Raw genomic sequence first — 22,919 nt, 5'->3', positions numbered from 1 at the left:
AAAATTTTTGTAGGCAAGGGGCATTTCCATAAAAATTGTGTACCAAAGTTATCCTGCCGTTGTTAAACATCTTGTAAGCACAGGTACAATCACCAACCACCTAGTATGTTCAATGTTGTCTCTTGTAGAAATTATTTTAGAAAGCTAGGAATCTGCTCAAAGCTATACGAGATGATTTAAGGTGAGTGATCTGCCTCGCAAAATACAATCGTCATATTTTAGACTTTTCAAACATGTTTGGTTGGGAGGAGTTGAGCTCTGGAATGAGAATGAGTAATTCTTATTCCAACCATTTGGTTGGGAGGAATTCCATTCCTTTTCCGATTTCAGACGAGAATGGAAATACCCTAATCCTCAAAACCTTAATATTGACTCTCTTCTAGTATTCAGATCCCATTCCAATTCTGATTCTAGTCACGAACCAAATGCATCGGAGAATGTCGCTCTTTCGATTTTCATTCCAATCCATGCCTATTTCAATTTCGGTCGCGAACTAAACACGCTCCTAACCCCTCTAATGGTGTTGCGAGGACCCATACTCATTATGTCATTCAATCTCATGCTTTTCTCTATGAACCTCCACTTTAATATTTAATCCCCTTGCTTCCTTGATGTTGAATAGAAAACTTGAATCAACTCTCTGAAGCCTTTTTGAAATAAAGTTATACAAAATGCCCGTTTGGTTATGCTACTTGCAATGATTGAGGACTTGAGCTAGTATGAAGCTTTCATGAATCAACCTCCCTTTCATGAAAGCAGACTGAGAATCTCCAATCAAATGAGTTATCAAGAGAAGGCCTGGACCTGAGAAACTGTTCAACGAAATAGGTCCGAAGCCGGAAAGAGTTTCATTATTCTAGGAGTCCAGTCAATGTAGTGTTGCAGTACCCGGATTTAGATCCTCAAATGGCCAAATCTAGTCACCAGTGATGGCAGAGAATTAAACTTATTTTTGGATTGATACCTGGTTTTAGGATACTCCCCTTCTGCGCTGCTTTCCCAGTCATTTCGGGGCCTCTTTAGATCAGAAGGTTCTTGCGGAGCTCACTAACCCATGGAATCTTTCTAGCTAGAGGCCAAGGTTTAGCGATTCTACTGGTGCTATTCTACATGCATGATCAATTAATTTACTGAGGGTTATTTCTCATGTTTCTTCATATGACAGCCAGCATCAACTGGTTTGTACGTGGAGAAAGAATTGAACTTTTCAAAGCTCAATAACTGTTAAGTTTGGTACCTTCATTGCAAAATTTGTCTGGATTTCTCCAATACAAGATCAAGGTACTGGTAGTTCTCGAGTAAAAGGAAGAACCTGACAGCAGAAATTCTGGGGAAAAGGTATTGGCCTACAACTGTATGTTGTGCTCTTTGCAATGCTGAGGACAAAACCATGGATCATCTGTTTGCTAGTTGCTCTACATTGGGAATACATACCCAAGCTAGAATCTCTTCAACAAATATGGTTTGGCTGGCAGGTTTCTAAGCTCAGAAAGGAATGGCGAATGGATTGTTTTACTCTTGCTGCAGTTGTACGTCGGACCCTTTGGCTGGAAAGAAAATAACAGGTTGTCCGACAACCAGCCTGAGTTCATAAGAAGGTGGATCAGATGATTGTTTTTTTTCTTCTCATTAGATCTTATTGAAGTTAAAATCTCTCTCTTCATTTTTCTGTGATTTTAAAGTAATGGTTTCGTTTATTTCCTCTCTTCTTTTTATATATTCCTTTTTCCATATGATTTTATTTAACTGTACTGCTGTTAGTGTTCCATTGTGTTTCTTGTACTTTTGCACTGCTTTCATTTGATTAATTAAAGCGATTAGGCTCCAACTGATCTTTCTATTAATATAAAATCACCAGTCCAATAATATCAATAATCTCCACGTATCTCTTTAACAGGCTAAAATTTCTAAAGAGAATAAGAAGCCATCCAACTCAAATGACTCTAAACCGTAAATATACACATCTTACAATGATTGCGTTTGTAATGTAGAGTAATACTCGCATCACGTACCGAGCTAGCGAGGTTGCCTAAAATCTAGTTGTCCCTTAGATGAAGAATACAAGTGATCAGCCAAAACACCATGAAAGGAAATGGCGATTCAACTGCTATGCAAATCAGTCATGAGGCACTTCCTTCATCAACCGATGAACAAAACTTGAGGACTGCTTACTCCATTCATGGTTCTTCATCGTTGCTCCCTACCGCTTCTGGAAGTTGAGAAATTTGATAGAATAGCCGAAGACCAAAAAGAACGCAAGGACGAAACCAAGATGGGCTAGAGCGACATAACCAAGGAAGTCGTGCTTGAAGCCTAGATTGTCCTTCAGGAAAGCTTTCACGGTTGAACTATGCTCACCAGGTATCCCCATTTTGTTTTCCTTGTCCCCAAGCTGTGATGTTACAACACCATAAATCGTCCAAGCGACGGGAGAAGCCCAGTAGTACCACCTCCACCATACCGGAATCAACTACATAAGGCAAGATATTATCAGATTTCAGTAGTAAATAGTTGGGTAAGCATCAGTAATCCTTGTTTTGAACTATCACTTACTGGTCTAAATATAAGGAATCCTGAGAACAAGTTCCAGAAGGTGAGGAAAAAGGAGGATACAATGCCAGCAACTTGGTGGTTGGGAGTGAGTGCTACGACCATCATACCGTAGAGTGTAAAGTAGATAAAGCACATGAAAATGAAGTAGAGGAACCAAAAGAAATTGCTGGCTCGCCAAGTAAAGCCAATCATTGAGAAGAGGAGCAGGGTATACAGAAGACTCTGTGCTGCTATGTATATGACCTCAATGCTCACCTGTGAACCAAAGAAAAGAATGCATTTTGTGTCTGTCACATATAGGAACCATAACCATTCCAAGCTGAAATACTGGCACACGTCGATGAACAAATAAGCTTTTCAAAATAAGTGCTAAAACTAAAACCATATCAGTATAATTTGAGAGAGAGTAGGAAATTCTGAATGTCAAGCGGTTGACAACTCCGCCTATTTTTAATGGGTCTTCAGTGATAGAGAACATCTTGCCTAGTTCTGATCTTCTGATTAGTAGAGCATTTGTATTTCATGAATTTACTAGAAGTTATGTCAGTCATAAATCATATATAAGCATGAAAGAGATGTTAAAACGATTTTCTACAATAACTAATAGAATTTCAGGAGATGAAATCTGGGGATATGGGCATAGAATGTTACCTCCTAAGTACATTTCATTAGATGGATTAGATTCATCAAACTTATTCTTAATCCAAAAATAATACTCAAAACATACTTCCAACAATATCATTGTTTAGCATCAGTATGAGAATTCACCATCAATCAATTAGTCCAATTGAAGGATTTGATATCAAAAGTTGCTCACGCACGCTATCCAACATTCAGAATTGCCAAACCTTGGATGGTTCATTTGTGACTTGGATGATCCATTATTGCTGCTCATAGTCGATAGTATATTTTGCTTTTTTCGTGACTCCAAGTAGTTTCCCATGACCTTTTGCACAGACGCCAAATTTTGATCATCTTGAATTTAATTCTTTTATCTAAATCTAGAAGATGGTATTTGTAATAAACCAATCTGTGCATATACACTGTATGTTATTATAAATTAATTACCACGTTACAAGGACAATCTAGACTTATACACGCCTAACTCAATAAGTTTATTAGGTCTAGTGGACAAGTCTCTATATTGGAAAGAGAAAGGATCCCAGGCATTAAAATGTTCATATTCCGATAATAGTGGTTTGACCTCTCTCTCTCTCTTTGTGTTCGTGTACACTCTTCTATTCACTCTTTCTTATTCACTTTGTTCTTTAAATTATACTTATTATTTCTCTTTATTCTCCCTCTAAGCTTTGAAAAGATTGATGATTTGTCCTTTATAGTTGCAGAGAGCTACCATAATTTCTAAATCTCGAAGCTTTATCATTAGAGAAATCAAAAACAACTCCAATAAATCTGGCTCTCAGATATTTCAGTCTCCACATTTTCACCATATTAGCCTAGGTCATGAATTGCCGAATCGATCTAAATCGGGTAGTTCGGTCCATACCGAACTGAACCGACACCAAGTCGGAATGGTTCACAGGCTCCTTGGGTTTGCTCATAATAACCTCCACCACCTCCTCCTATTCGATGCTTTGAGGCTCTCCACCCATGGGTCAATGCCTCAAAAAGCCTTCTAGGCTCGCCCCCCTGCAGTTCGACGCTTTGAGAGCTTTTGAGGCTCTCTCTCTCTCTCATACAAGATCTGTAGCTGGCTGGCATCAGCGGTGGCCTTCCTTATTGATGTCTCCTTCTCCCACTCAATCGGCATGCTTCGTCCTCATCCATCTTAGGCCCCTAAGAACCCTAGCTATTTGTCGAATCCATCCGCCCTCACTCTCTCCCTCTTTCTGTTCTGCATTTGAAGCCATCCGTCAACAATGATGATGGACGACAAGTGACGATGATGATAGATGGTGAGTCTGTCTCTTCGCCTCTCTTTATCTCAATCTCTCTCTCCCTCTCCCCCCCGTCTCATTTTCTCCCCTTCTCTCCGAATAAGGTTAGGATTTTCTCTCCCCCTCCCTTCCTTCCTCCCTCTCTCTCTCTTCCTCCCTCTCCTCCCTCCGTCCTCCCTCTCTCTGTTTTAGTACATCCTAGAATGGCACGGTATGGATCCATACCGTACCAAACCGGTCACCGGTCAATACAAGCTCTGGTACTCGTTCGACAAACCTTGCTCTAAGTTGTATGTCAAATCTACCATTGATCTACTTGCCATGCTCCTCACCCTTTATACACTATAACTTTGCCAACGGTTGTAATCCTAAACTCCTACTCTCTTTGTCCTCTAGAGCCAATCTGTGTAATTCTAGCACTAGAGACATAAAACTTGGAAGTCTAGAGTTAAGGATGGTCTTATCAGAAAAAGTTTAATAGCACAACTAATGGGTAAAGAAGTTCTAGCAGTAGAGACATAAAATTTATATCCACCACACACTATAAAATTCCTCATCTTGAATTTCAGATTCAAGTCCAACTTTAGGTACCTGAATTATGAGCAAGTGTAGGTGCAAATTTAGGTGTGAGCAAGGAAGGGGAACACTTAGAAAAGAACAATTAAGAAAGCATTAAGGATGCAGGTGCCAAACTGCAAGGCATTGAATAGGTTCTCAATTGATTGTGTAGCTAAACAGCAAATAGACTAAAGATATGAGGATATCAAATTTTATATAAGATCTAAAGCTTCCATCCACTTCATCTACCTAGATATATCTGCTCAATAGCTATTGCCATAGTGACCATGTAATGATTATGACAAGTGATCTCCATCTATCCACTATTTCTATCTTGAACAATAATATATGTGCTGTATATTAGAACCTTATTGAGAAATAATATCTTTGCCTTTGCCTCAATAAAAATTTATAGAGCACCGATCTTTATCAATAAGAATGTTGGTGTTGGAATACCCTAGGGTTATGAAAGACCTAATGCTGCCTGCAGGATTCTTCAAGGTGGAGATCAAGTGACAACAAGCACATATTTTATGCATAATTCAATAGGAGAACAAGAAAATAATAAACCATAAGAAAATCATGGAAACTAGGTTACATCCATAGGGCAAGTTGGAAATCTACGATGTAATATAATAATAGAAATACAAAGTTTTCATAAAGGTTAAACCAAGAAAAATCACCTTTTACTAACAACCTCTATTACTACCATATTTCATCATGTTTACTTGAGAGAACCAGAAGAGAGACCGACACCAAGGGACCTTGCGAGAACTAGCAATACAAGAGAAGTCCAATCTGAAAAATATGAGAACTCAAGCCATGTGAATTGAAAAACCAACCCAGAAGATGGGGAGATTCACATAAGAGCAAGTCACTCTTCTTTTCTCTCCTGCTCACTTTCTTTTTATCTTCCATTCCCTATCCCTCTTTCATTTTCATTTTCTTTCTCTATTACTCTTCCATTTAGTCATGCCCCTAATGTCACATCATGGGCCTTGGGGCCTTGCACACCATCTCATGATAATGTGGACTGTACTCTCTCTTATAAAGTAGAGAGGCAGCGCCTCTCTACTTCTTAGTTGTACCTTGTGTATGAGTTCCTTTTGCACTCATGCCGTGCTTTGCTAGTGACAATAAGAGCCACTATTTTCAACATGCTTTACCTAGCCTTCTATTTCCAAACAACCTAAAGAATCACTAGAAGCCTTGAGTTGCCATCTCTCAAACAATTGGTCACCTTGGTTGTATTAGCTTGTTCAACCCTCTTGTGGAAAGTCCTTGAAATTCCTAAGCCTACCACCATAATTGTGAAGACCCGTGCGGGCGTGTGTTTAGTCCCACATTGGTTATTCCCTGGGTAGATCTTGGATACTTATACAGGATCAAGAAATCCAAATAATACCTTCTAGCTAGTCATTTTGGATGAGGTCTTGGGTTCTTACAAATGGTATCAGAGCGGATCCGGCCTATAACCTATGTGAACTAGGGGACACTGCAGCATGGATCTATTGGGGCTGACCACGGGCTGATCGTGGTGTTTTTGATTAGATTTGAATGAATTTGAAGTAGCCTGACGAGGACGTCAGGGCTTGAATGGAGGGAGTATGTGAGAACCCGTGCGGACGTGTGTTTAGTCCCACATCGGTTATTCACTGGGTAGATCTTGGATACTTATACAGGATCAAGGAACCCAAATAATACCTTCCAGCTAGCCATTTTGGGTGAGGTCCTGGGTTGTTACACATGGTTTTAGGACTCTTTTTCTTATTTGATTAGAACTAGTATAGGCCTTACTGGATATCATCTCAAACTACTAGCCAAATCGAATTTGTGAATTGAAGGCTAGGCAATCTCTTAAGATGTCGCATTGCTGACCATCAAGAATCATGGGATTCTCATTTCCTCTTGCCCAGTTTGCCTACAACAATTCCATCAACTATTTTACCGGTTGTTCTCCTTTTCAAATGGTTGCAGGCAAGGTTCGCCGTACTGGTACCGAACCCTGTACCGGTGCCGCACTAGTATAGGCGTACCTGTAGAAAAAATTAAATGCGCACGCGGCCGAGTCTCGGTCCGCGTGCGCGTTTGGTTTTGGAAACAACCGCGCTTTTAAAGAAGGATTTAAATGCGCACGCGGCCGGTCTCGGGCCGCGTGCGCGTTTGAGAAATAAAACGGGCGTGCCCGTTTGAATTAGAAACGCCCAACAAGCGTTTTTGGTTTAAATGGGAACACGCCAGCGGGCGCCAACTGGCGCACGTTGCCCACGTTCGCGCGAAGAGCGCGGACGCGGACGCGGACGTGTCCGCCAAAAAGACCATATTGCCCCTATTATAAATTCCTATATAAACCCCCCTATTTCATCCTATTCAAGTACGAAAAATTTCAGAAAAATAGTGGAAAAATTTTGAAAAAATTCTTCTCCCTCTTAGCCACTTCCAAATTTTATTTTTACATTTTTATTCAGTTTATTTAGTTCTTTTCATTCCGTTCTTTGCTGGATCTGCAAGTCTGATCGGGTTCGCTTTGACTTTTTCCGAGACGTGTCGAAGAAAAAGTTGTAGGGTCGTCGTATCTCCGAGAAGGATTGCCGGGTGACCCGTACGTAGGGGCAAATACTTCTTTGGGACAGCGTCTACGCGCTTCGACCTGCCTTCAATCAGGCTACTTTCTTCTACTTTTATTTTTAATTTAATATTAGTAGATTTGTAGGATTTGAATTTCTATAATATAAATTTATTAAATGCATAGATTTATTTTGTGCTAGAATAGATTTATTTTGCATTAAAATAGAATTATTTGGATGCCGAATAATATGCATGTATATTATTCCCTTTAAGATTTTCCATTAATTGAATTAATAGATTTATTGTTTATTTATATGATATATTGCTAACAATCCAAAGAAGTATATGCCTTTTGTTAGTAATATATAATTAATTAAATTCTTTATTACAATTGTGGCATATTAGATTTTAATTGCAATAATTGTTTTTGCTAGCACATCATTAATAATAAATTATTCTAAAGAGATAATAATTTGGTTAACCTCCAAGAGGTTTATTATACCTCCATTTGGACTCCTCAAGGAGTAATTTCCAGATCCTATTCAAACAGAAAATTCGGAAATTGGTTGATACATAATAATTAATCTATTGAATTGACTTATTAGATCTCAATCAATTATTTTAATAAAGGAATAAATCTTATAATTCATTGAATTGACTTATTAGATCTCAATCAATTATTCTAATAAAGAAATAAATCTTTTAATTCATTGAATTGACATCTTAATTACAATAATTGATTTGCTACAAAATTAGTAATTAATTATTCTAATAAGTAAATAAATCAATTCTAATATATATAATTCATTGAATTGATAAATTAGATTTTAATTACAATAATTGTTTGCTAGAATTAAATTTAGTAATCAATTGTTACTAATTCGGAAAGGTCAAACAAAAAAAAATCAAAAATTAGTTAATCCGTTTAAATTTACATTTAGGTTATTTTAAATATTGAATTTGTGTGATTTCTAGTGATTATATCCACTAACTAATAGTGTCTAAGAAAAGCTTGTCAAAAAGGCATACGTGCCTAAGAAAGGCTGGTACTTAAGTGAGCCTAGAGCTCCACCACCGATCTGGAGCTGATCTGGCTATTAGTTTTTTGGATATATCAATTAGACATCCAAAGTTCAATATAAATATTAGTGCAATCTTTTGATATAGATTTTTTTGCCTTCAATCAGGTTTCTGTCTCTATTCTGTAACCCTGATCCTATGGCCTCAAACACTAGTGACCACCTTAGTGCCAAACCTGAAAAATTTGATGGCCATAACTTTAGAAGGTGGCAGAACCAAATGCGGTTCTGGCTCACCACATTAGGGTTAATCTAGGTGAAAGTACTACCGAAGTTGATAATGGGTCCAACCCAACTACCTCTTCCAACACTGAACATTCTGCCTCCACTGGCACACCCTCTAGGACACCTGATGAGATAGATTATCATTGTATCCATAGAATCCTAGGTGCTCTTTCTGAGAGGCTGTATGATATCTATTACACAGCTAAGAGTGCTAAAGAACTCTGGAACACCCTAGATAGCAAATATGGTCTTGATGATGCTGGGATAAAGAGGTTCACGGCCTCCGATTTCAATAAGTTTAGGATGGTGGACTCAAAGCCTATGAATGACCAAATTCATGAATTTGAAACCCTGATCTACCAGCTTAGGGCTAATGGAACCAATTTGGATGAATCATTCCAGGTAGCCTGTCTGATAAATAAACTACCTACTTCCTGGTCTGATTTTGCCAAGACCCTGAGCCATACCCAAGTTCTCACCCTAACCCAAGTCTTAAACTCTATTAGGATTGAAGAGCAGCATAGGCTCAGAAATAATATCTCTACTGGACCCAAAAATAATGCATATAATGTAGAGGCTCCTCCTAAGAAAAATCAGAACCGACCCTTCCGTAAGAATTTCAAGAAGAAACCCTACAACCCTAGAAACTCTAACCACCACTACAATGGGAAGCCTACTCAATCCCAGGAGCAGAAGAAGAAGAAAGAGGAAGGTGGTGCTCGTTTCTGTTATGTGTGTGGTCGGACCAACCATTTGTCTCCCCAGTGCTTCTATAAGAAGACTGCACCTCTTCAATCTAAGAAGAAGGGTCCACACACATCCAGTGCTCAAGTCAACATGGTGACTTCCGGCGCTGGCTCCTCTGAGACAGCTTTCAGGTCTGTTTCCTTTACTCCTGAAGTTAACATGACTTTACAAGCACTTGATTGGTGGATTGATACCGGAGCTGGTATTCATATTTGTTCGGATCGCTCCTGGTTTTCTTCTTACCAGATCTCAAGTAGAGGAGCTGTGATCATGGCAAACAGCTCGGAGGCGCGTGTGTTAGGAGTAGACGTGTGGACTTAAAGCTTACATCTGGGAAAGTCCTGTCCCTGCACGGCGTCCAACATGTTCCAGTTGTTAGGAGAAATCTCATTAGTGGTTCTTTGCTTGTCCAGCAAGGCTTTCGTCTTGTTTTTGAGTCCAATAAGGTTGTAATTTCTCATGGTGTAATGTTTATTGGAAAAAGATTCCTTAGTGAAGGATTGTTCAAGTTGAATGTAATAGCTCCTTCAATAAATGAAAATCCTTTGATTATGAATATAGAACCCCTTTCTATTTGGCATGGTAGATTAGGTCATGTAAATTATAATTCAATTAAGCAACTTATGAACCTAAATCTAATACCAAAAAGTAATCTCAAGAACCACGAGAAATGTCAAACTTGTGTAGAAGCCAAACTCCCTAGGAAGCCTTTTAAATCTGTTAATAGGGATCTGATCTATTAGAGTTGATCCATAGTGATGTTTGTGACTCTGGTAAAACTTCTAGGGGAGGTAACAAATACTTTGTAACATTTATAGATGATCTATCGAAGTTCTGTTACATCTACCTAATTAAAACCAAGGATGAGGTGCTCAGCAAATTTAAAATTTTTAAGATCGAAGCTGAGAACCAACAGGAAAAGAAAATTAAAATCCTTAGATCAGATCGGGAAGGTGAATATACATCAAATGACATAACTCAATTTTGTGAAGATCATGGAATCATTCATGAAGTGACTGCTCCCTATTCTCCCCAATCAAATGGAGTAGCACAAAGGAAGAATAGGACTTTAATGGATATGGTTAACTCCATGCTTATAAGCTCAGGAGTACCAGAGAATTTGTGGGGGGAAGCTTTATTTTCAGCCTGTTATATCCTTAATAGGATTCCCTCTAAAAATAATGATCTAACACCATATGAAGTTTGGAAACATAGAAAACCTAATCTTAGCTATTTGAAAGTGTGGGGGTGCTTGGCAAAAGTTAAAATACCTGATTTTAAGAGAAAGAAAATAGGGCCTAAAACAGTGGATGCCATATTCATAGGTTATGCAGCCAATAGTAATGCCAATATATTTCTAGTGATAAATTCAGAAGAAAGTGATATTAGTAACAACACCATCATAGAAGCCAGAGATGCAACATATTTTGAAGACACCTTTTCACTTAAGACTAGAGTAGATAGTGGTATAGCTAGTAGCTCTAGTAGAATAAGGACAAGTGAAGTAGAAGTAGAAGCAGAACCTAGAAGGAGTAAGAGATCCAGGGTAGAGAAAACATTTGGAGATGACTTCTATACTTTTCTTATAGAGGACTCTCCAACTACCTTTGAGGACGCAATGAAATCCTTAGATTCACCTTTTTGGAGAGAAGCTATGGACAATGAGATGCAGTCAATTATCCAAAATCATACTTGGGAATTGACTGATCTTCCTCCTGGTTGTAAAACTATAAGGTGCAAATGGATCTTTAAGAAGAAACTTAGGCCTGATGGCTCTGTAGATAAATTTAAGGCTAGATTAGTTGCCAAGGGCTTTACTCAGAGACTTGGGGTAGATTTCTTTGATGTTTATGCACCTGTAGCTAGGATAACTACTATTAGGGTCCTTATAACATTAGCCTCCATTCATAGATTAGTGATTCATCAGATGGATGTTAAGACAGCTTTTCTAAATGGAGACTTAAATGAAGAAATTTATATGGACCAACCAGAGGGATTTAAAACCCCAGGCCAAGAAAATAAAGTTTGCAGACTAGTCAGATCTCTTTATGGTCTTAAACAAGCACCCAAGCAATGGCACTTGAAATTTGATGAAACCATAATGACATTTGGATTTGAAATCAATAGCACAGACGAATGTGTATATCAGAAGAGAGTTGGACACAAATTTGTGATCTTGTGCCTTTATGTAGATGATATACTGATCTTTGGGACAGATCTTCAGATAATTGATGAAGTAAAACAATTTTTAAGTCATAAGTTTGATATGAAAACTTGGGACAAGCTGACTTAATTTTAAATACCAAAATAATTAGAAGTGCAAAAAGTATTGAGTTATCCCAAAGTCATTATGTTGACAAGATACTTAATAAATTTAATTATTCCGATTGTCAGCCTGTCTCTACTCCATTTGATCCCTCTACTTATCTTAAGAAGAACTTAGGAACTCCTGTCCTTCAAAGCCTATATGCTCAAATCATAGGCTCACTAGGATTCCTAACAAACTACACCGGGCCAGACATAGCATATGCTGTAAATAGACTTAGTAGATATACTATTAATCCAAATAAAGATCACTGGACAGCATTAGAGAGAATTCTTAGGTATCTTAAGAGTACCAAGTCCTATAGTTTGCACTTTAGTGGGTTTCCTGCTGTTCTAGAAGGCTATAGTGATGCCAACTGGATCAGCGATACCTTAGATGTTAAATCCACCATAGGATACGTCTTTCTTCTAGGAGGTGCTGCTGTGTCTTGGAAATCCACCAAACAAACCTTAATATCTAGGAGTACCATGGAGTCTGAACTGATAGCTTTAGACACTACTAGCACTGAGGCTGAGTGGCTCAGAGATCTACTAATAGACCTTCCTGTAGATGAGTCACCTTTACCACCTGTCTCCTTACATTGTGACTGTAAATCTGCAAGAGATAAGTGCAACCAAGAAAATGCCAATGTAAAAATGAACAGGCACTTAAAAGTGCGTCATAAATCATTAAGATATAAATTGAAAAATAATGTTATTGCCTTAAATTTTGTTAAATCAGAAAATAACTTGGCTGATCAGCTTACTAAAGGCTTGTCTAGAACAGTAGTTCTAGAGTCGTCGAGGGGGATGGGGCTTAGCCCATAAAGATAGATCACCACGGTGGAAACCCAACCTTAAAAGGTTCAATGGGTAGAAACAAACCGGAGTGTGACTAAGAGGAGCACTATTTCATGTTTTCCTCATCCCTATGGCGCTAGTGCTCATAAAAGCAAGCGGTAGGATGAGTTCGTTTGTATAACTCTTAATGAGTCCGAGACCCAAGAGGCAGGAGCTTCCTTGCTAGCTTCCTTATTAGGACTCACCTATATGTGCAGTCGTGAGGCCGCGATTATGGAAAATGGGCGATTCCCTAAAAAGCACATGATAGATATCTGCGCATGGCCATAACAGCGCAACCCGCTTAGAACCCAGATCGGGCTATATTATGTGTGTTGTTGATTTAATCTGAGCCATGGACCGAGGTTCAAGGTTAAGACCGCCTTGGCTCCATAGATGTAATCAATTGTCACTAAGTGAAGGTTCAAACCGAAAGGTACCTACACCTATTACATAATATAAGATATCCAGCATTTTGTTTTGATTTTAAAAATTATTTTTAAAAAAAAAATTAATTTTTGTGGGGGATTGTAGGAAAAATTAAATGCGCACGCGGCCGAGTCTCGGTCCGCGTGCGCGTTTGGTTTTGGAAACAACCGCGCTTTTAAAGAAGGATTTAAATGCGCACGCGGCCGGTCTCGGGCCGCGTGCGCGTTTGAGAAATAAAACGGGCGTGCCCGTTTGAATTGGAAACGCCCAACGGGCGTTTTTGGTTTAAATGGGAACACGCCAGCGGGCGCCAGCTGGCGCACGTTGCCCACGTTCGCGCGAAGAGCGCGGACGCGGACGCGGACGTGTCCGCCGAAAAGACCATATTGCCCCTGTTATAAATCCCTATATAAACCCCCCCTATTTCATCCTATTCAAGTACGAAAAATTTCAGAAAAATAGTGGAAAAATTCTGGAAAAATTCTTCTCCCTCTTAGCCACTTCCAAATTTTATTTTTACATTTTTATTTAGTTTATTTAGTTCTTTTCATTCCGTTCTTTGCTGGATCTGCAAGTCCGATCGGGTTCGCTTTGACTTCTTCCGAGACGTGCCGAAGAAGAAGTTGTAGGGTCGTCGTATCTCCGAGAAGGATTGCCGGGTGACCCGTACGTAGGGGCAAATACTTCTTTGGGACAGCGTCTACGCGCTTCGACCTGCCTTCAATCAGGCTACTTTCTTCTACTTTTATTTTTAATTTAATATTAGTAGATTTGTAGGATTTGAATTTCTATAATATAAATTTATAAATGCATAGATTTATTTTGTGCTAGAATAGATTTATTTTGCATTAAAATAGAATTATTTGGATGCCGAATAATATGCATGTATATTATTCCCTTTAAGATTTTCCATTAATTGAATTAATAGATTTATTGTTTATTTATATGATATATTGCTAACAGTACCGAGTGTCGGTACAGTACGGTATGCGGTACGCCAGACGTACCGACATTGGCGTACCGATACCGGTACCCATCGGTACGGTTACTGTACGCCTGATACCGACCTGTACCGACCGGTACAGCATACCATGGTTGCAGGTATAACTTTATGAATGCTCATGGATCTTTTTCCTCTGCCTTAACATTAAAGTTTTTGGTCAGGAGGCTGACAATTTTGCCAAACACATCCATGACATCCATGCTAATGTATGGAAGAAGTTAGATGAGCAAGCACACAAATACAAGCTTCAAGTGGATATAACTAGATGAGATGTGCATTTTAATTAAGGAGACAAGGTGATGGTTCGAATACATCCCAAGGTATTAGTTCCAGGGGCATTTCATAAGTTGCAGCCTAAGAAGATAGGACTATTCAAAATCCTGAAGAAGATTGGTGACAATGCCTGCATTCTTGAGCTACCAACTGACATGTAGATGAGCCTAATCATCAATTTGTCCGAATTAACAGCCTACTTTGGCCACCATGAAGACGTTTTATGAGGAGATTGATCTTCAACTTTCACCCATGTCCCTTCACCATTAGAAGTCGATGACATCCTTGATGATGTTGTTGCCTCCGCTCACAAACATGGCTATAGAAATTTCTAGTTCAATGGAAGAACAAGCTCTATGAACACAACATGTGGATCACCTACTTGCAAAAGCTCAATCCAAACCTTTATGAAGAGTATATGGATTCATTAGGTGTAATAACCCAGCCCGTTTTCGAATTGGGCTAGTGGGCCGTCCTGAAGAGGCTAGGCCCAATTGAAGCGAGCCCTGTTGCTCACGATGGATGAAGGAGAAGATTCCCGATCAGAGTCTTCTTCCTTCGATTCCAGCAAAAATCGAAGATATCTAGGCAATCTGAGTTCGAGTAGAACTCTAGGATTTCACCTATTTAACTCCACCATTGAAAGCTATCACTGGTTTCTCCAAGAATCGATGCCGATCTCAATGATTCTTCTCCGAATCTTCTCTTTGATTCATCGCCGGAAAGGGCCCCGAGAACCTCACTGGACCGAGGTGAGTGTCTCCTGCCTTTCTCTCCTTTTCTTAGGTTTATTGCCACTGTTCTTGGTGATTTGGACTAGTGAATCACCAGATTACCTTCCGAAACAGAGATGCCCTATTTTGGTTTCTTCTTTCGGGTTTTGCCATTGCCGGCCACCTCGCCGCAGGGTGCCATCACACAACAAAGGCCACGGCCTCCATGACAACAACCCCACTGCCCAAGCCTCCCTCTCCCTCTTTTCATCTCCTTGTGGACCCGTAACACCCGAGCAGAGCTTCTCTTTCTTCGGCCATCATTGCATGGCCGCCGTCACTAGCAATGACTGCGGCTGAGGGCCGTCACTAGGCTAGCCGTCATCATCAGGGTTGGATCGTCTTGGTGGCCGCGCCACCCCCTTGATTCGAGAAGAAAAAGAGAGAGATGGGCTCTCCCCTCTTTTGAGAAAGGAGAAGAGAGTCTTTTTCTTTCTAGGAGATCTAAGGAACCCAGAATTGGGTCCTATTGACCTGACCAGCAAACTTAAGTTGACCTCTGAAAAGATGCCCTAAATTGTCCTGGTGCCAAAGTTGTCTACTGGACCGATCATCCAGCCTTGTCAAGTGTCCATGGAACCCACTGATGATGAACAATGTTAAACGACCTTGGCCCCGATCGAGTCCATGCCCTATGATTTATTTGATCGAATCGCTCGAGCCTGACCCACCCAAATCGTCGGACAATTATTTTTGTTTATTACTATTTTAATTTGATAAAACCTTCAAACGGAAATTGATTTTGCTTTTAATATTTTTATAGAGTTAATTGAATTGCCTAGTGAAGTTTGATGGTCGAAGACAAAAGAAATAAGTAGATCTTGCACTCCTTATCATCTTTTAAATGATCATGTCTTTCGTGCATAAAATTTGCTTGTGGAAATATCATGCTTTTCTTAAAATTATAGATCAGCATATGTGTTATGAAAATCATGCTTTATTATGAAAAATAGTTTCATGAATGATTTGATGAAAACAACTTTGTTATGAAATATAAATCTGATCATACCATTTAGTATTTTTTATCTATATATGTGTATGTTTGAAAGAAAAAGATATAAATTTTCTAAAAGCTCTTACATTGCTATGACCGCCTCTAGAAATAGAGGTCAATCGACACCTTGGAGCTAGCATCCAACAAAAACAGTTCTCTACCAATAGGTTAAAATTGGTAATGAATATGAACTATGATATCTTGTCGATTACGATGATGGCCCTATAATGGGTTAAAGTGACCACAGTACAAATATCTATGATAGGTTTATATGACAAAGAACGATTACGATTTATTTGCAATAACGAACTTGGTACTATGTTTATGAAAGATGGATGATTTGTTCATGCATGATTTGCTTTATGACCTATTTTTAATATACTGTATTATGAAATGCTTTTGGAATATCTGTATTTTTCTTAAATGATGCATTGACATGAAAAACATATACTTGATCTGGTAAGACTTACTTTACACTTGTCGCTCATATACCTCTATTTTTTTCTCTCTCCAAATGAATAAGAATGATAGAAACGAAGGATGGTCTAGGCTTGAGGTTCGTGTTAGCAAGCTTGACAATTTATAGAGCAGAGCAGAACTTTAGTTCTTCAGTTGATTATGAATTTGAAGTTAGTGATTTTCTTAATTGTAAAGATTATGGTTTGGGTTTTATGTTTGAATTTAGACTCTCTGAACCAATATTGGTTTTATTTAATGGATAATGAAATTAGGCTTTTAATTATTACATAGTGTTTGTGATGAATTTGAAAGCTAAAAGTAATATTGGCTTCGTGTTCTCGTAGGTTGTACCCCTTGGTAGCACGACCATGTCATGTTCCGGATCTAGGGCGACATTAGGAGCTGAATTTTCCAAGCTTGGAGGAATTGATGCAGCATGGAAGATTCCAAATTGAACAAGCAATGCTGTGGCTAGTTAAGGAAATTCATAGTTTTAGAACAGTTTTAGAATTCTTTTTCAATTAGAATTCATAAAAGGTTGACCTATACCCTAGATCTTAGTTATAATTATTTTAGGACTACCCTGGATCCTGTTTTAGGACCCTTTTTCTTAATTGATTAGAACTAGTATAAGGATTGACCTATGCCTTATAAATAGGCCTTAGTTGTATTCTTTGATATCAAGTAATCATCAATAAAGTTTTTTAAGTTCTTCTGCAATTTCTAGCTTGGACTAATTCCCTTTTTGCTACAGTGTGAGACCATACTTTATGAGAGTTAACTGTTGTGAGGTTGGAAACTGCGAGCATTCCCTGGAGAGGTTGGAGGCCAAAGACTCTCAAGCAAAGTTAGCCGGACCATCCCGAGCTGAGTGATTCGGGCCATATCGAACCGAACCAGTCAAAAGCCAAAATGCTTCAGGTGGCTAGGATGGTTCAGCCCTTAATAAACCCCTAAGCCCCCTTGCAGTCCAGATCATCGATTATTTCTCTCCCTCTCTTGTGCGATCTCTCTATCTCTGCAGCTTTCTTCAATGATGGGCTCCACCTAGTGAACAAGGAAGAAAGGTTAAGAAAGAAAGAAAGAGGCTCACCATCACACCCTCCTCCAATAAGTTTTCCATCATCCATGGCCTCTGCCGCCAAATCCATGTTCCACAGGCCACGATCTCGACCGTCTTTGATGATGTTGGGAATACACGACACTTGCGTGGTGCTAGTATTGGCATCATCATCACTACTACCTATCTAGGAGGGTCTTTGCGGTAGCAGGTCACAACATTGGAAGGTGGGTCCCATAAGATCTCTTTCTCTCTCTCGATCCCCCACTCCCCCCTCTCCTTCGTCCTCACCCCCTTCTCCCTCTCCTTCCCTCTCTCTGCTTCTCTCTCCCCCTGTTTCAATACGCTCTAGCATGGCACGGTATGGACCCATACGGTACCATCCTGTAGCCAACCGATACAAGTCACAGTATCGATTCGGTTGTCCTCTCAAGGACTTGGCATGAGGATATCAATTATCCCATCTTTAATTAATTTTCTGCTTCTAGTTCAAGTTTCTACTATGCTACTTTGATCTCATGTGGGATAAGGAATCCTATAGGGTCCCTTGAATGCATTATAATTCCAATATAAACTTATCGAAAATATTAATACTAATAGATGCACAAAAGAAGAATGGGTAAATCTATGAACATGATGAAAACTTCAACTCCAACCACATGGAGGGCACTCATAACATGCTTGAAGGGATTATGTGCAAGAAAATGCAATGACTATGGCCCCGTTTGGGGGAGCTATGGACAGTAGAGCTTTTGAAAGTAAAGCTTTCTGAAGTAGAGCTTTTATAAAAAAATATTTTCTATTTGGTAACTATATTTTTAAAGTACTGTGGAATATTTTTAAAGTACTGTGGCACTTTAATATGTGTTTGGTAAACAAATTGAGAAAGTACTTTTGGTATGACAAAATGACCATAAAAAATATTGCAAAGTATTATACAATAGAGCATAACAAAATATAATATGTATTAATACATAAATATATGATATAGTATAATATTACTATAATGTAATATAATATTATATTTATAGTTTAATACAATAATAAAGGTATAAAATATTATAATTATTGGCATAAATTAATTTTTCATAATATAACATAATATTAAATTATTTAACATAACATATTAATGTATTCTGATATAATATAATATTATATTATATTTATAGTATAATACAATAATAAAGATATAAAATATTATAATTATTAGTGTAAATTAATTTTTCACCCTTCTACAGTTTTTCAGAATTATAAAGGGACAATTTGTGTAATTGTTATATTTTATCACGAGTATTTTGGTAAAAATACAGCTTCCCAATAGGGCCTAAAAGTGATTTGCCGAAAAACTCCAAAATGGAGCTTCTCCCAAAAAGCTGCATTTAGCTTTCTGGATAAGCTAAAACAGCATTCCAAAATTTTTACCAAACTCCTGTTTCATCTAAAAGTGCTTTTAGAGGGACAGAAAGTGCTTTTTGGCCCTCCAAATGCTCTCCCAAACGAGGCCTATAACAAGGACTTCAACCATGAATGCCAATGGAAGGCGTTATTAGTAACCTTAGAAGGTATGGTGCAAGATTTGCCGCCCGCTATGAGCCTCCAAACCGATATCAAGGCTCACACCAGTCGGCAATCAACACAGTATGGTATGAATCTGTACTATGCCATTATAGGATATACCGAAACAGCGAGAGGGAGGGGGAGAGGGAGAAGGGGAGAGATACGCGGGAGGGAGAGGAGGGGGAGAGAGAGGGAGGAAGCGAGGGAGGGAGGGAGAGAGGGAGAGAGAGGACTTCCTAGGTCGGGAGAGTTCTTCCAATGGAGGAATGAGTAGAGAAAGCATTCCATGGTTGGCAAACAAATGTGCCACACCCTCTCAGGCCTTGGCACTACCCTTGTCTATCCTTCGGTGTCTACCTTATTGACGAGGTCGTCTACAACCATAAACCTCAAGCGGCTCCACTTTTTATTTGTGGTGATGCTAGTAGCAGCAGCCAGGCAATGAACATGAAGGGCAGACAGAGAGAGAGAGAGGACAACCTAGGGCTTCGGTGGGGTGGGGGGGGGGGGTGCGGGGTGGCCTCAAGATGCTTTAAAGGGCCAAACGAGGCATGGGAGGGGCCGAACGCAGGAGGGGGTGTTGGGAGAATTTAAAGGGCCGAACTGACCCAACCACCCAATCCATTCCGATTCTTGATTAGTTCGACTCGGTATGGCCCAAACTGTCCAGTTTGGGTTGATTTGGCCTTCCTTGGTACTGTGCTTAAGGAAGAGAGCACTAAAGTCCTTTTAAGTATAAAGGTAAGTTTGCAGGGATAATGCATGTTCAAGAGGGAAGTCCCATTATACTTTTTGTTGATAGTTTCTTTGTGCACTTCTAAAATGTGTTCTAAATCTCCTATTTTTTGAAATCTTAGACCTAACTCTTGTAATTTCAATAGGCTTTGCAAGCACTATACTGTAAATAAAATTAGATGGAAATTAAAAATATTGAAATGAAATATATTCTTATATTAAATTATTCACCCACAAGATTTTAGGCTACGAAATTGCTTCCCTTATTTCTTTCTATATGAAGTTCAAACTACGATAGAGTAGTAAAATTTGAAACAACAATCAGAAAGAGTAAGACACATTTACTTCACCATAATATATCATGTAATCAAGAAATTAACAAGGGTTGTGGACATACTTGAGCAAATGCATAGGACAACGGTGAGTACATGCCTGCTGCTCTTTCACGGTAGAATACTGTCCTCTCAATGGCCACAACAGGCTGCACTGTGGTAGCGTTGGAGGCTCCCAGGAAGAAAACAGCGGCATATATGGCTCCAAGTAGATTGAGCACGTCTTGTTGCATGCTTCTGTTTATGTGAAAAGAAGATCGCACTTAGAATCAGAGAGTATGCATAATTCTAACACTGCACAGAAGATGACACATTACAGATACAAATTACACTGTAGAAGTTAAAAGAAATAGTGTTGACGTGGTTGACTTCAGAATTGCGCTGTAACCAGCTGGTTAAAACTGAAGGATGAACAACTAGGTTTCTGCACATGCAATCAATGCTAAACTCAGTGATGGTAATAAGAGTTTAGTTGAAGGTCTGAGAGAACAGGGAGATAAAATTTTGAAAGGATGTTCTAGAAAAGGATTAGTCAAAGCAAGGCCATTATGAGAGTAACCTATGCAAGTAGATATGAACCTTTGAAGGAAAATTTTTGCAAATACTAGAACTGAAGGGTTCGGTCACATTTCGATTTTATAGGCCAAGACATTCTAGAATGGTCTTCCTTAATTTTCTTCAACAAGAAAGATAACAGATTCATATTTAGTTTCAGAAAATGAGAACCAGTCGCTCACAAATGCTAACTGGCAGCTCAATAAATAGGGTAATCATTTGCATTTTATTATGCTTACAATTGCAATTAAAAATATGTGTATTTAAAATTGAAACAGATGGATCTCATTTGTTCGAAATAGTCATTGTTCTGCAATATATAGCATTTCCTATTAACATTGTTTATCAAAGAAAACTGTTAAGAAGCTGCATCAACATTGATAAAAGAGAGAGAGCTTCACAACTTACGTTTTTTCACCCTTGTTCCAAAACATTGTGCCAAACAGAAGGCCAATTACAAGTGTCAAGAAGAACCGGATGGCATTATATTGTGGGTTTCTCCAGTAAGACCAGTGCTGCTTCCAGAAGCAAGCCATACACTGAGTAGTAAAGTTCTGGGAGTACTTGGTAGGAAAGGAAAGATCCTTGGAACCTGGTGTAGGAATGCTCAGTTGCTTGATAAGTTCCTGATTTCTCCTGAATAATATCAAGAAAAGGAATGTGAACGGCTGACTTTGGTATAAGTTTGCTTACAACAAATAATAAAACATCCACTTACTGATAAAGAGAGGAACTGGAATAAATTTCAGCAAAGTCCACGTTCATGCGAGCCTCAACTGAAGGGGAACTTACTTCCAGCATCCATGTTGCAGGATTATAACCTTCAGTAATTTTGGGAACACCTGGGATTGCCTATAGGAGAATTTTCTTGGTTAGTTGAAGCAAATTGGATCTGAACTCTATGGAATTACAGTCATTCGGACTGTGTATGCCACTGTCGTTTTTAAAGGAGACGAGAGCATCACTAGATTCAAGGCATATAGTTATGTCCTCATTGTGTACCATTCCATATATCAAGAGCAACTCGAAGATCAAAAACACAATCCATGCATACTCCCTAACTGGAAATGAGAAACCCAACAAGCCAGAGAAAGAAACTGGAGACCTAGACAAACCAATCAATTTACCACTTTATTTCAGCTCAGAGTTGCACATATAATGTGATGCAACTGGATTTTCTAGAATGCTTTGAAAAAGATAATAGAAAGCAAAGTAAGAAGAATGGAAGAAGAAAATATATTAACTTGAACATAGTAGGGAAAAAAAGCAGCAGCAGAACTCCAGAATAAAAGAGAAAATATACTTTCAGTGAGGTGAATTTGTAACAGAGAGATTGAACCTCGAAAACTGAGCCCTAATCAAACTAAACTCTACTATTATATGAAAGGCTATTTTTCAAGAATATGATGCTGGACTTTTTCCTTGGGCTATAAGGAGCCTATTTTAGCATTCTTAAAGTTCCCAAGAATTTAGCCCATAAATAAATCATAATTTAATTAAAGTAGAGCCTGTTCCAACATAAAACTCTGTAGCAAGGTCCGCCGTACCGGTACCGGTCGGCGTACCGGTGGCGTCCCGAACTGGTACGAAACCGGTCCCGTACCGGTGGCGTACCGGTCCGTACCGATGGCGTACTGGTCCGAACCGGTCCCGTACCGGTCCGTACCGATCCCGTACCGGCCCCGTACCGGTTCTTCAACAATAAATTACCGGTACCGGATTTCACGCTGATCCGGTACCGGTCCCAGGCCGGACCGGTACGTACCGGCCCATACCGGCCGGTACGGACCGGTACGGCAGACCATGCTCTGTAGTGTTATAACAATAAAAACAATGAATCATGGAATGCAATTATAACAAAATTGGGTAATATATGGTTTTCCTTTTTCCAAAACTTCAACAATGAAGTAACCTGAGGTCCTAGGTGCAGAAAATACCAGAAAATTAAAATTGCCTAAAACTGCAAAATATGACTTG

At 39.1% G+C, this 22,919-nt stretch overlaps 1 protein-coding gene across 1 annotated transcript in view; it reads right to left on the bottom strand.

Moving 5' to 3' along the window:
* Window positions 1-1,817: 1,817 nt before the first annotated feature.
* Window positions 1,818-22,919, bottom strand: part of LOC103718385 (pleiotropic drug resistance protein 2-like) — a 35,432-nt gene continuing 14,330 nt past the window's right edge. The window contains exons 17-21 of the mRNA XM_039116559.3: window positions 21,661-21,794; window positions 21,351-21,578; window positions 20,453-20,624; window positions 2,554-2,808; window positions 1,818-2,470 (exon numbers count right to left, since the gene is read on the bottom strand). Of these exons, the coding sequence (XP_038972487.1) occupies window positions 2,201-2,470; window positions 2,554-2,808; window positions 20,453-20,624; window positions 21,351-21,578; window positions 21,661-21,794 (1,059 nt within the window). The 3' untranslated portion in view covers window positions 1,818-2,200. The remainder of the gene's footprint in view (window positions 2,471-2,553; window positions 2,809-20,452; window positions 20,625-21,350; window positions 21,579-21,660; window positions 21,795-22,919) is intronic.

Source organism: Phoenix dactylifera, chromosome 12, assembly GCF_051530095.1.
Source record: "Phoenix dactylifera cultivar Ajwa chromosome 12, Ajwa_hap1_PhDact_Kaust_v1.1, whole genome shotgun sequence".
Classification (NCBI taxonomy): Eukaryota; Viridiplantae; Streptophyta; class Magnoliopsida; order Arecales; family Arecaceae; genus Phoenix; species Phoenix dactylifera.
This window is presented reverse-complemented; position numbering and strand designations above follow the sequence as displayed.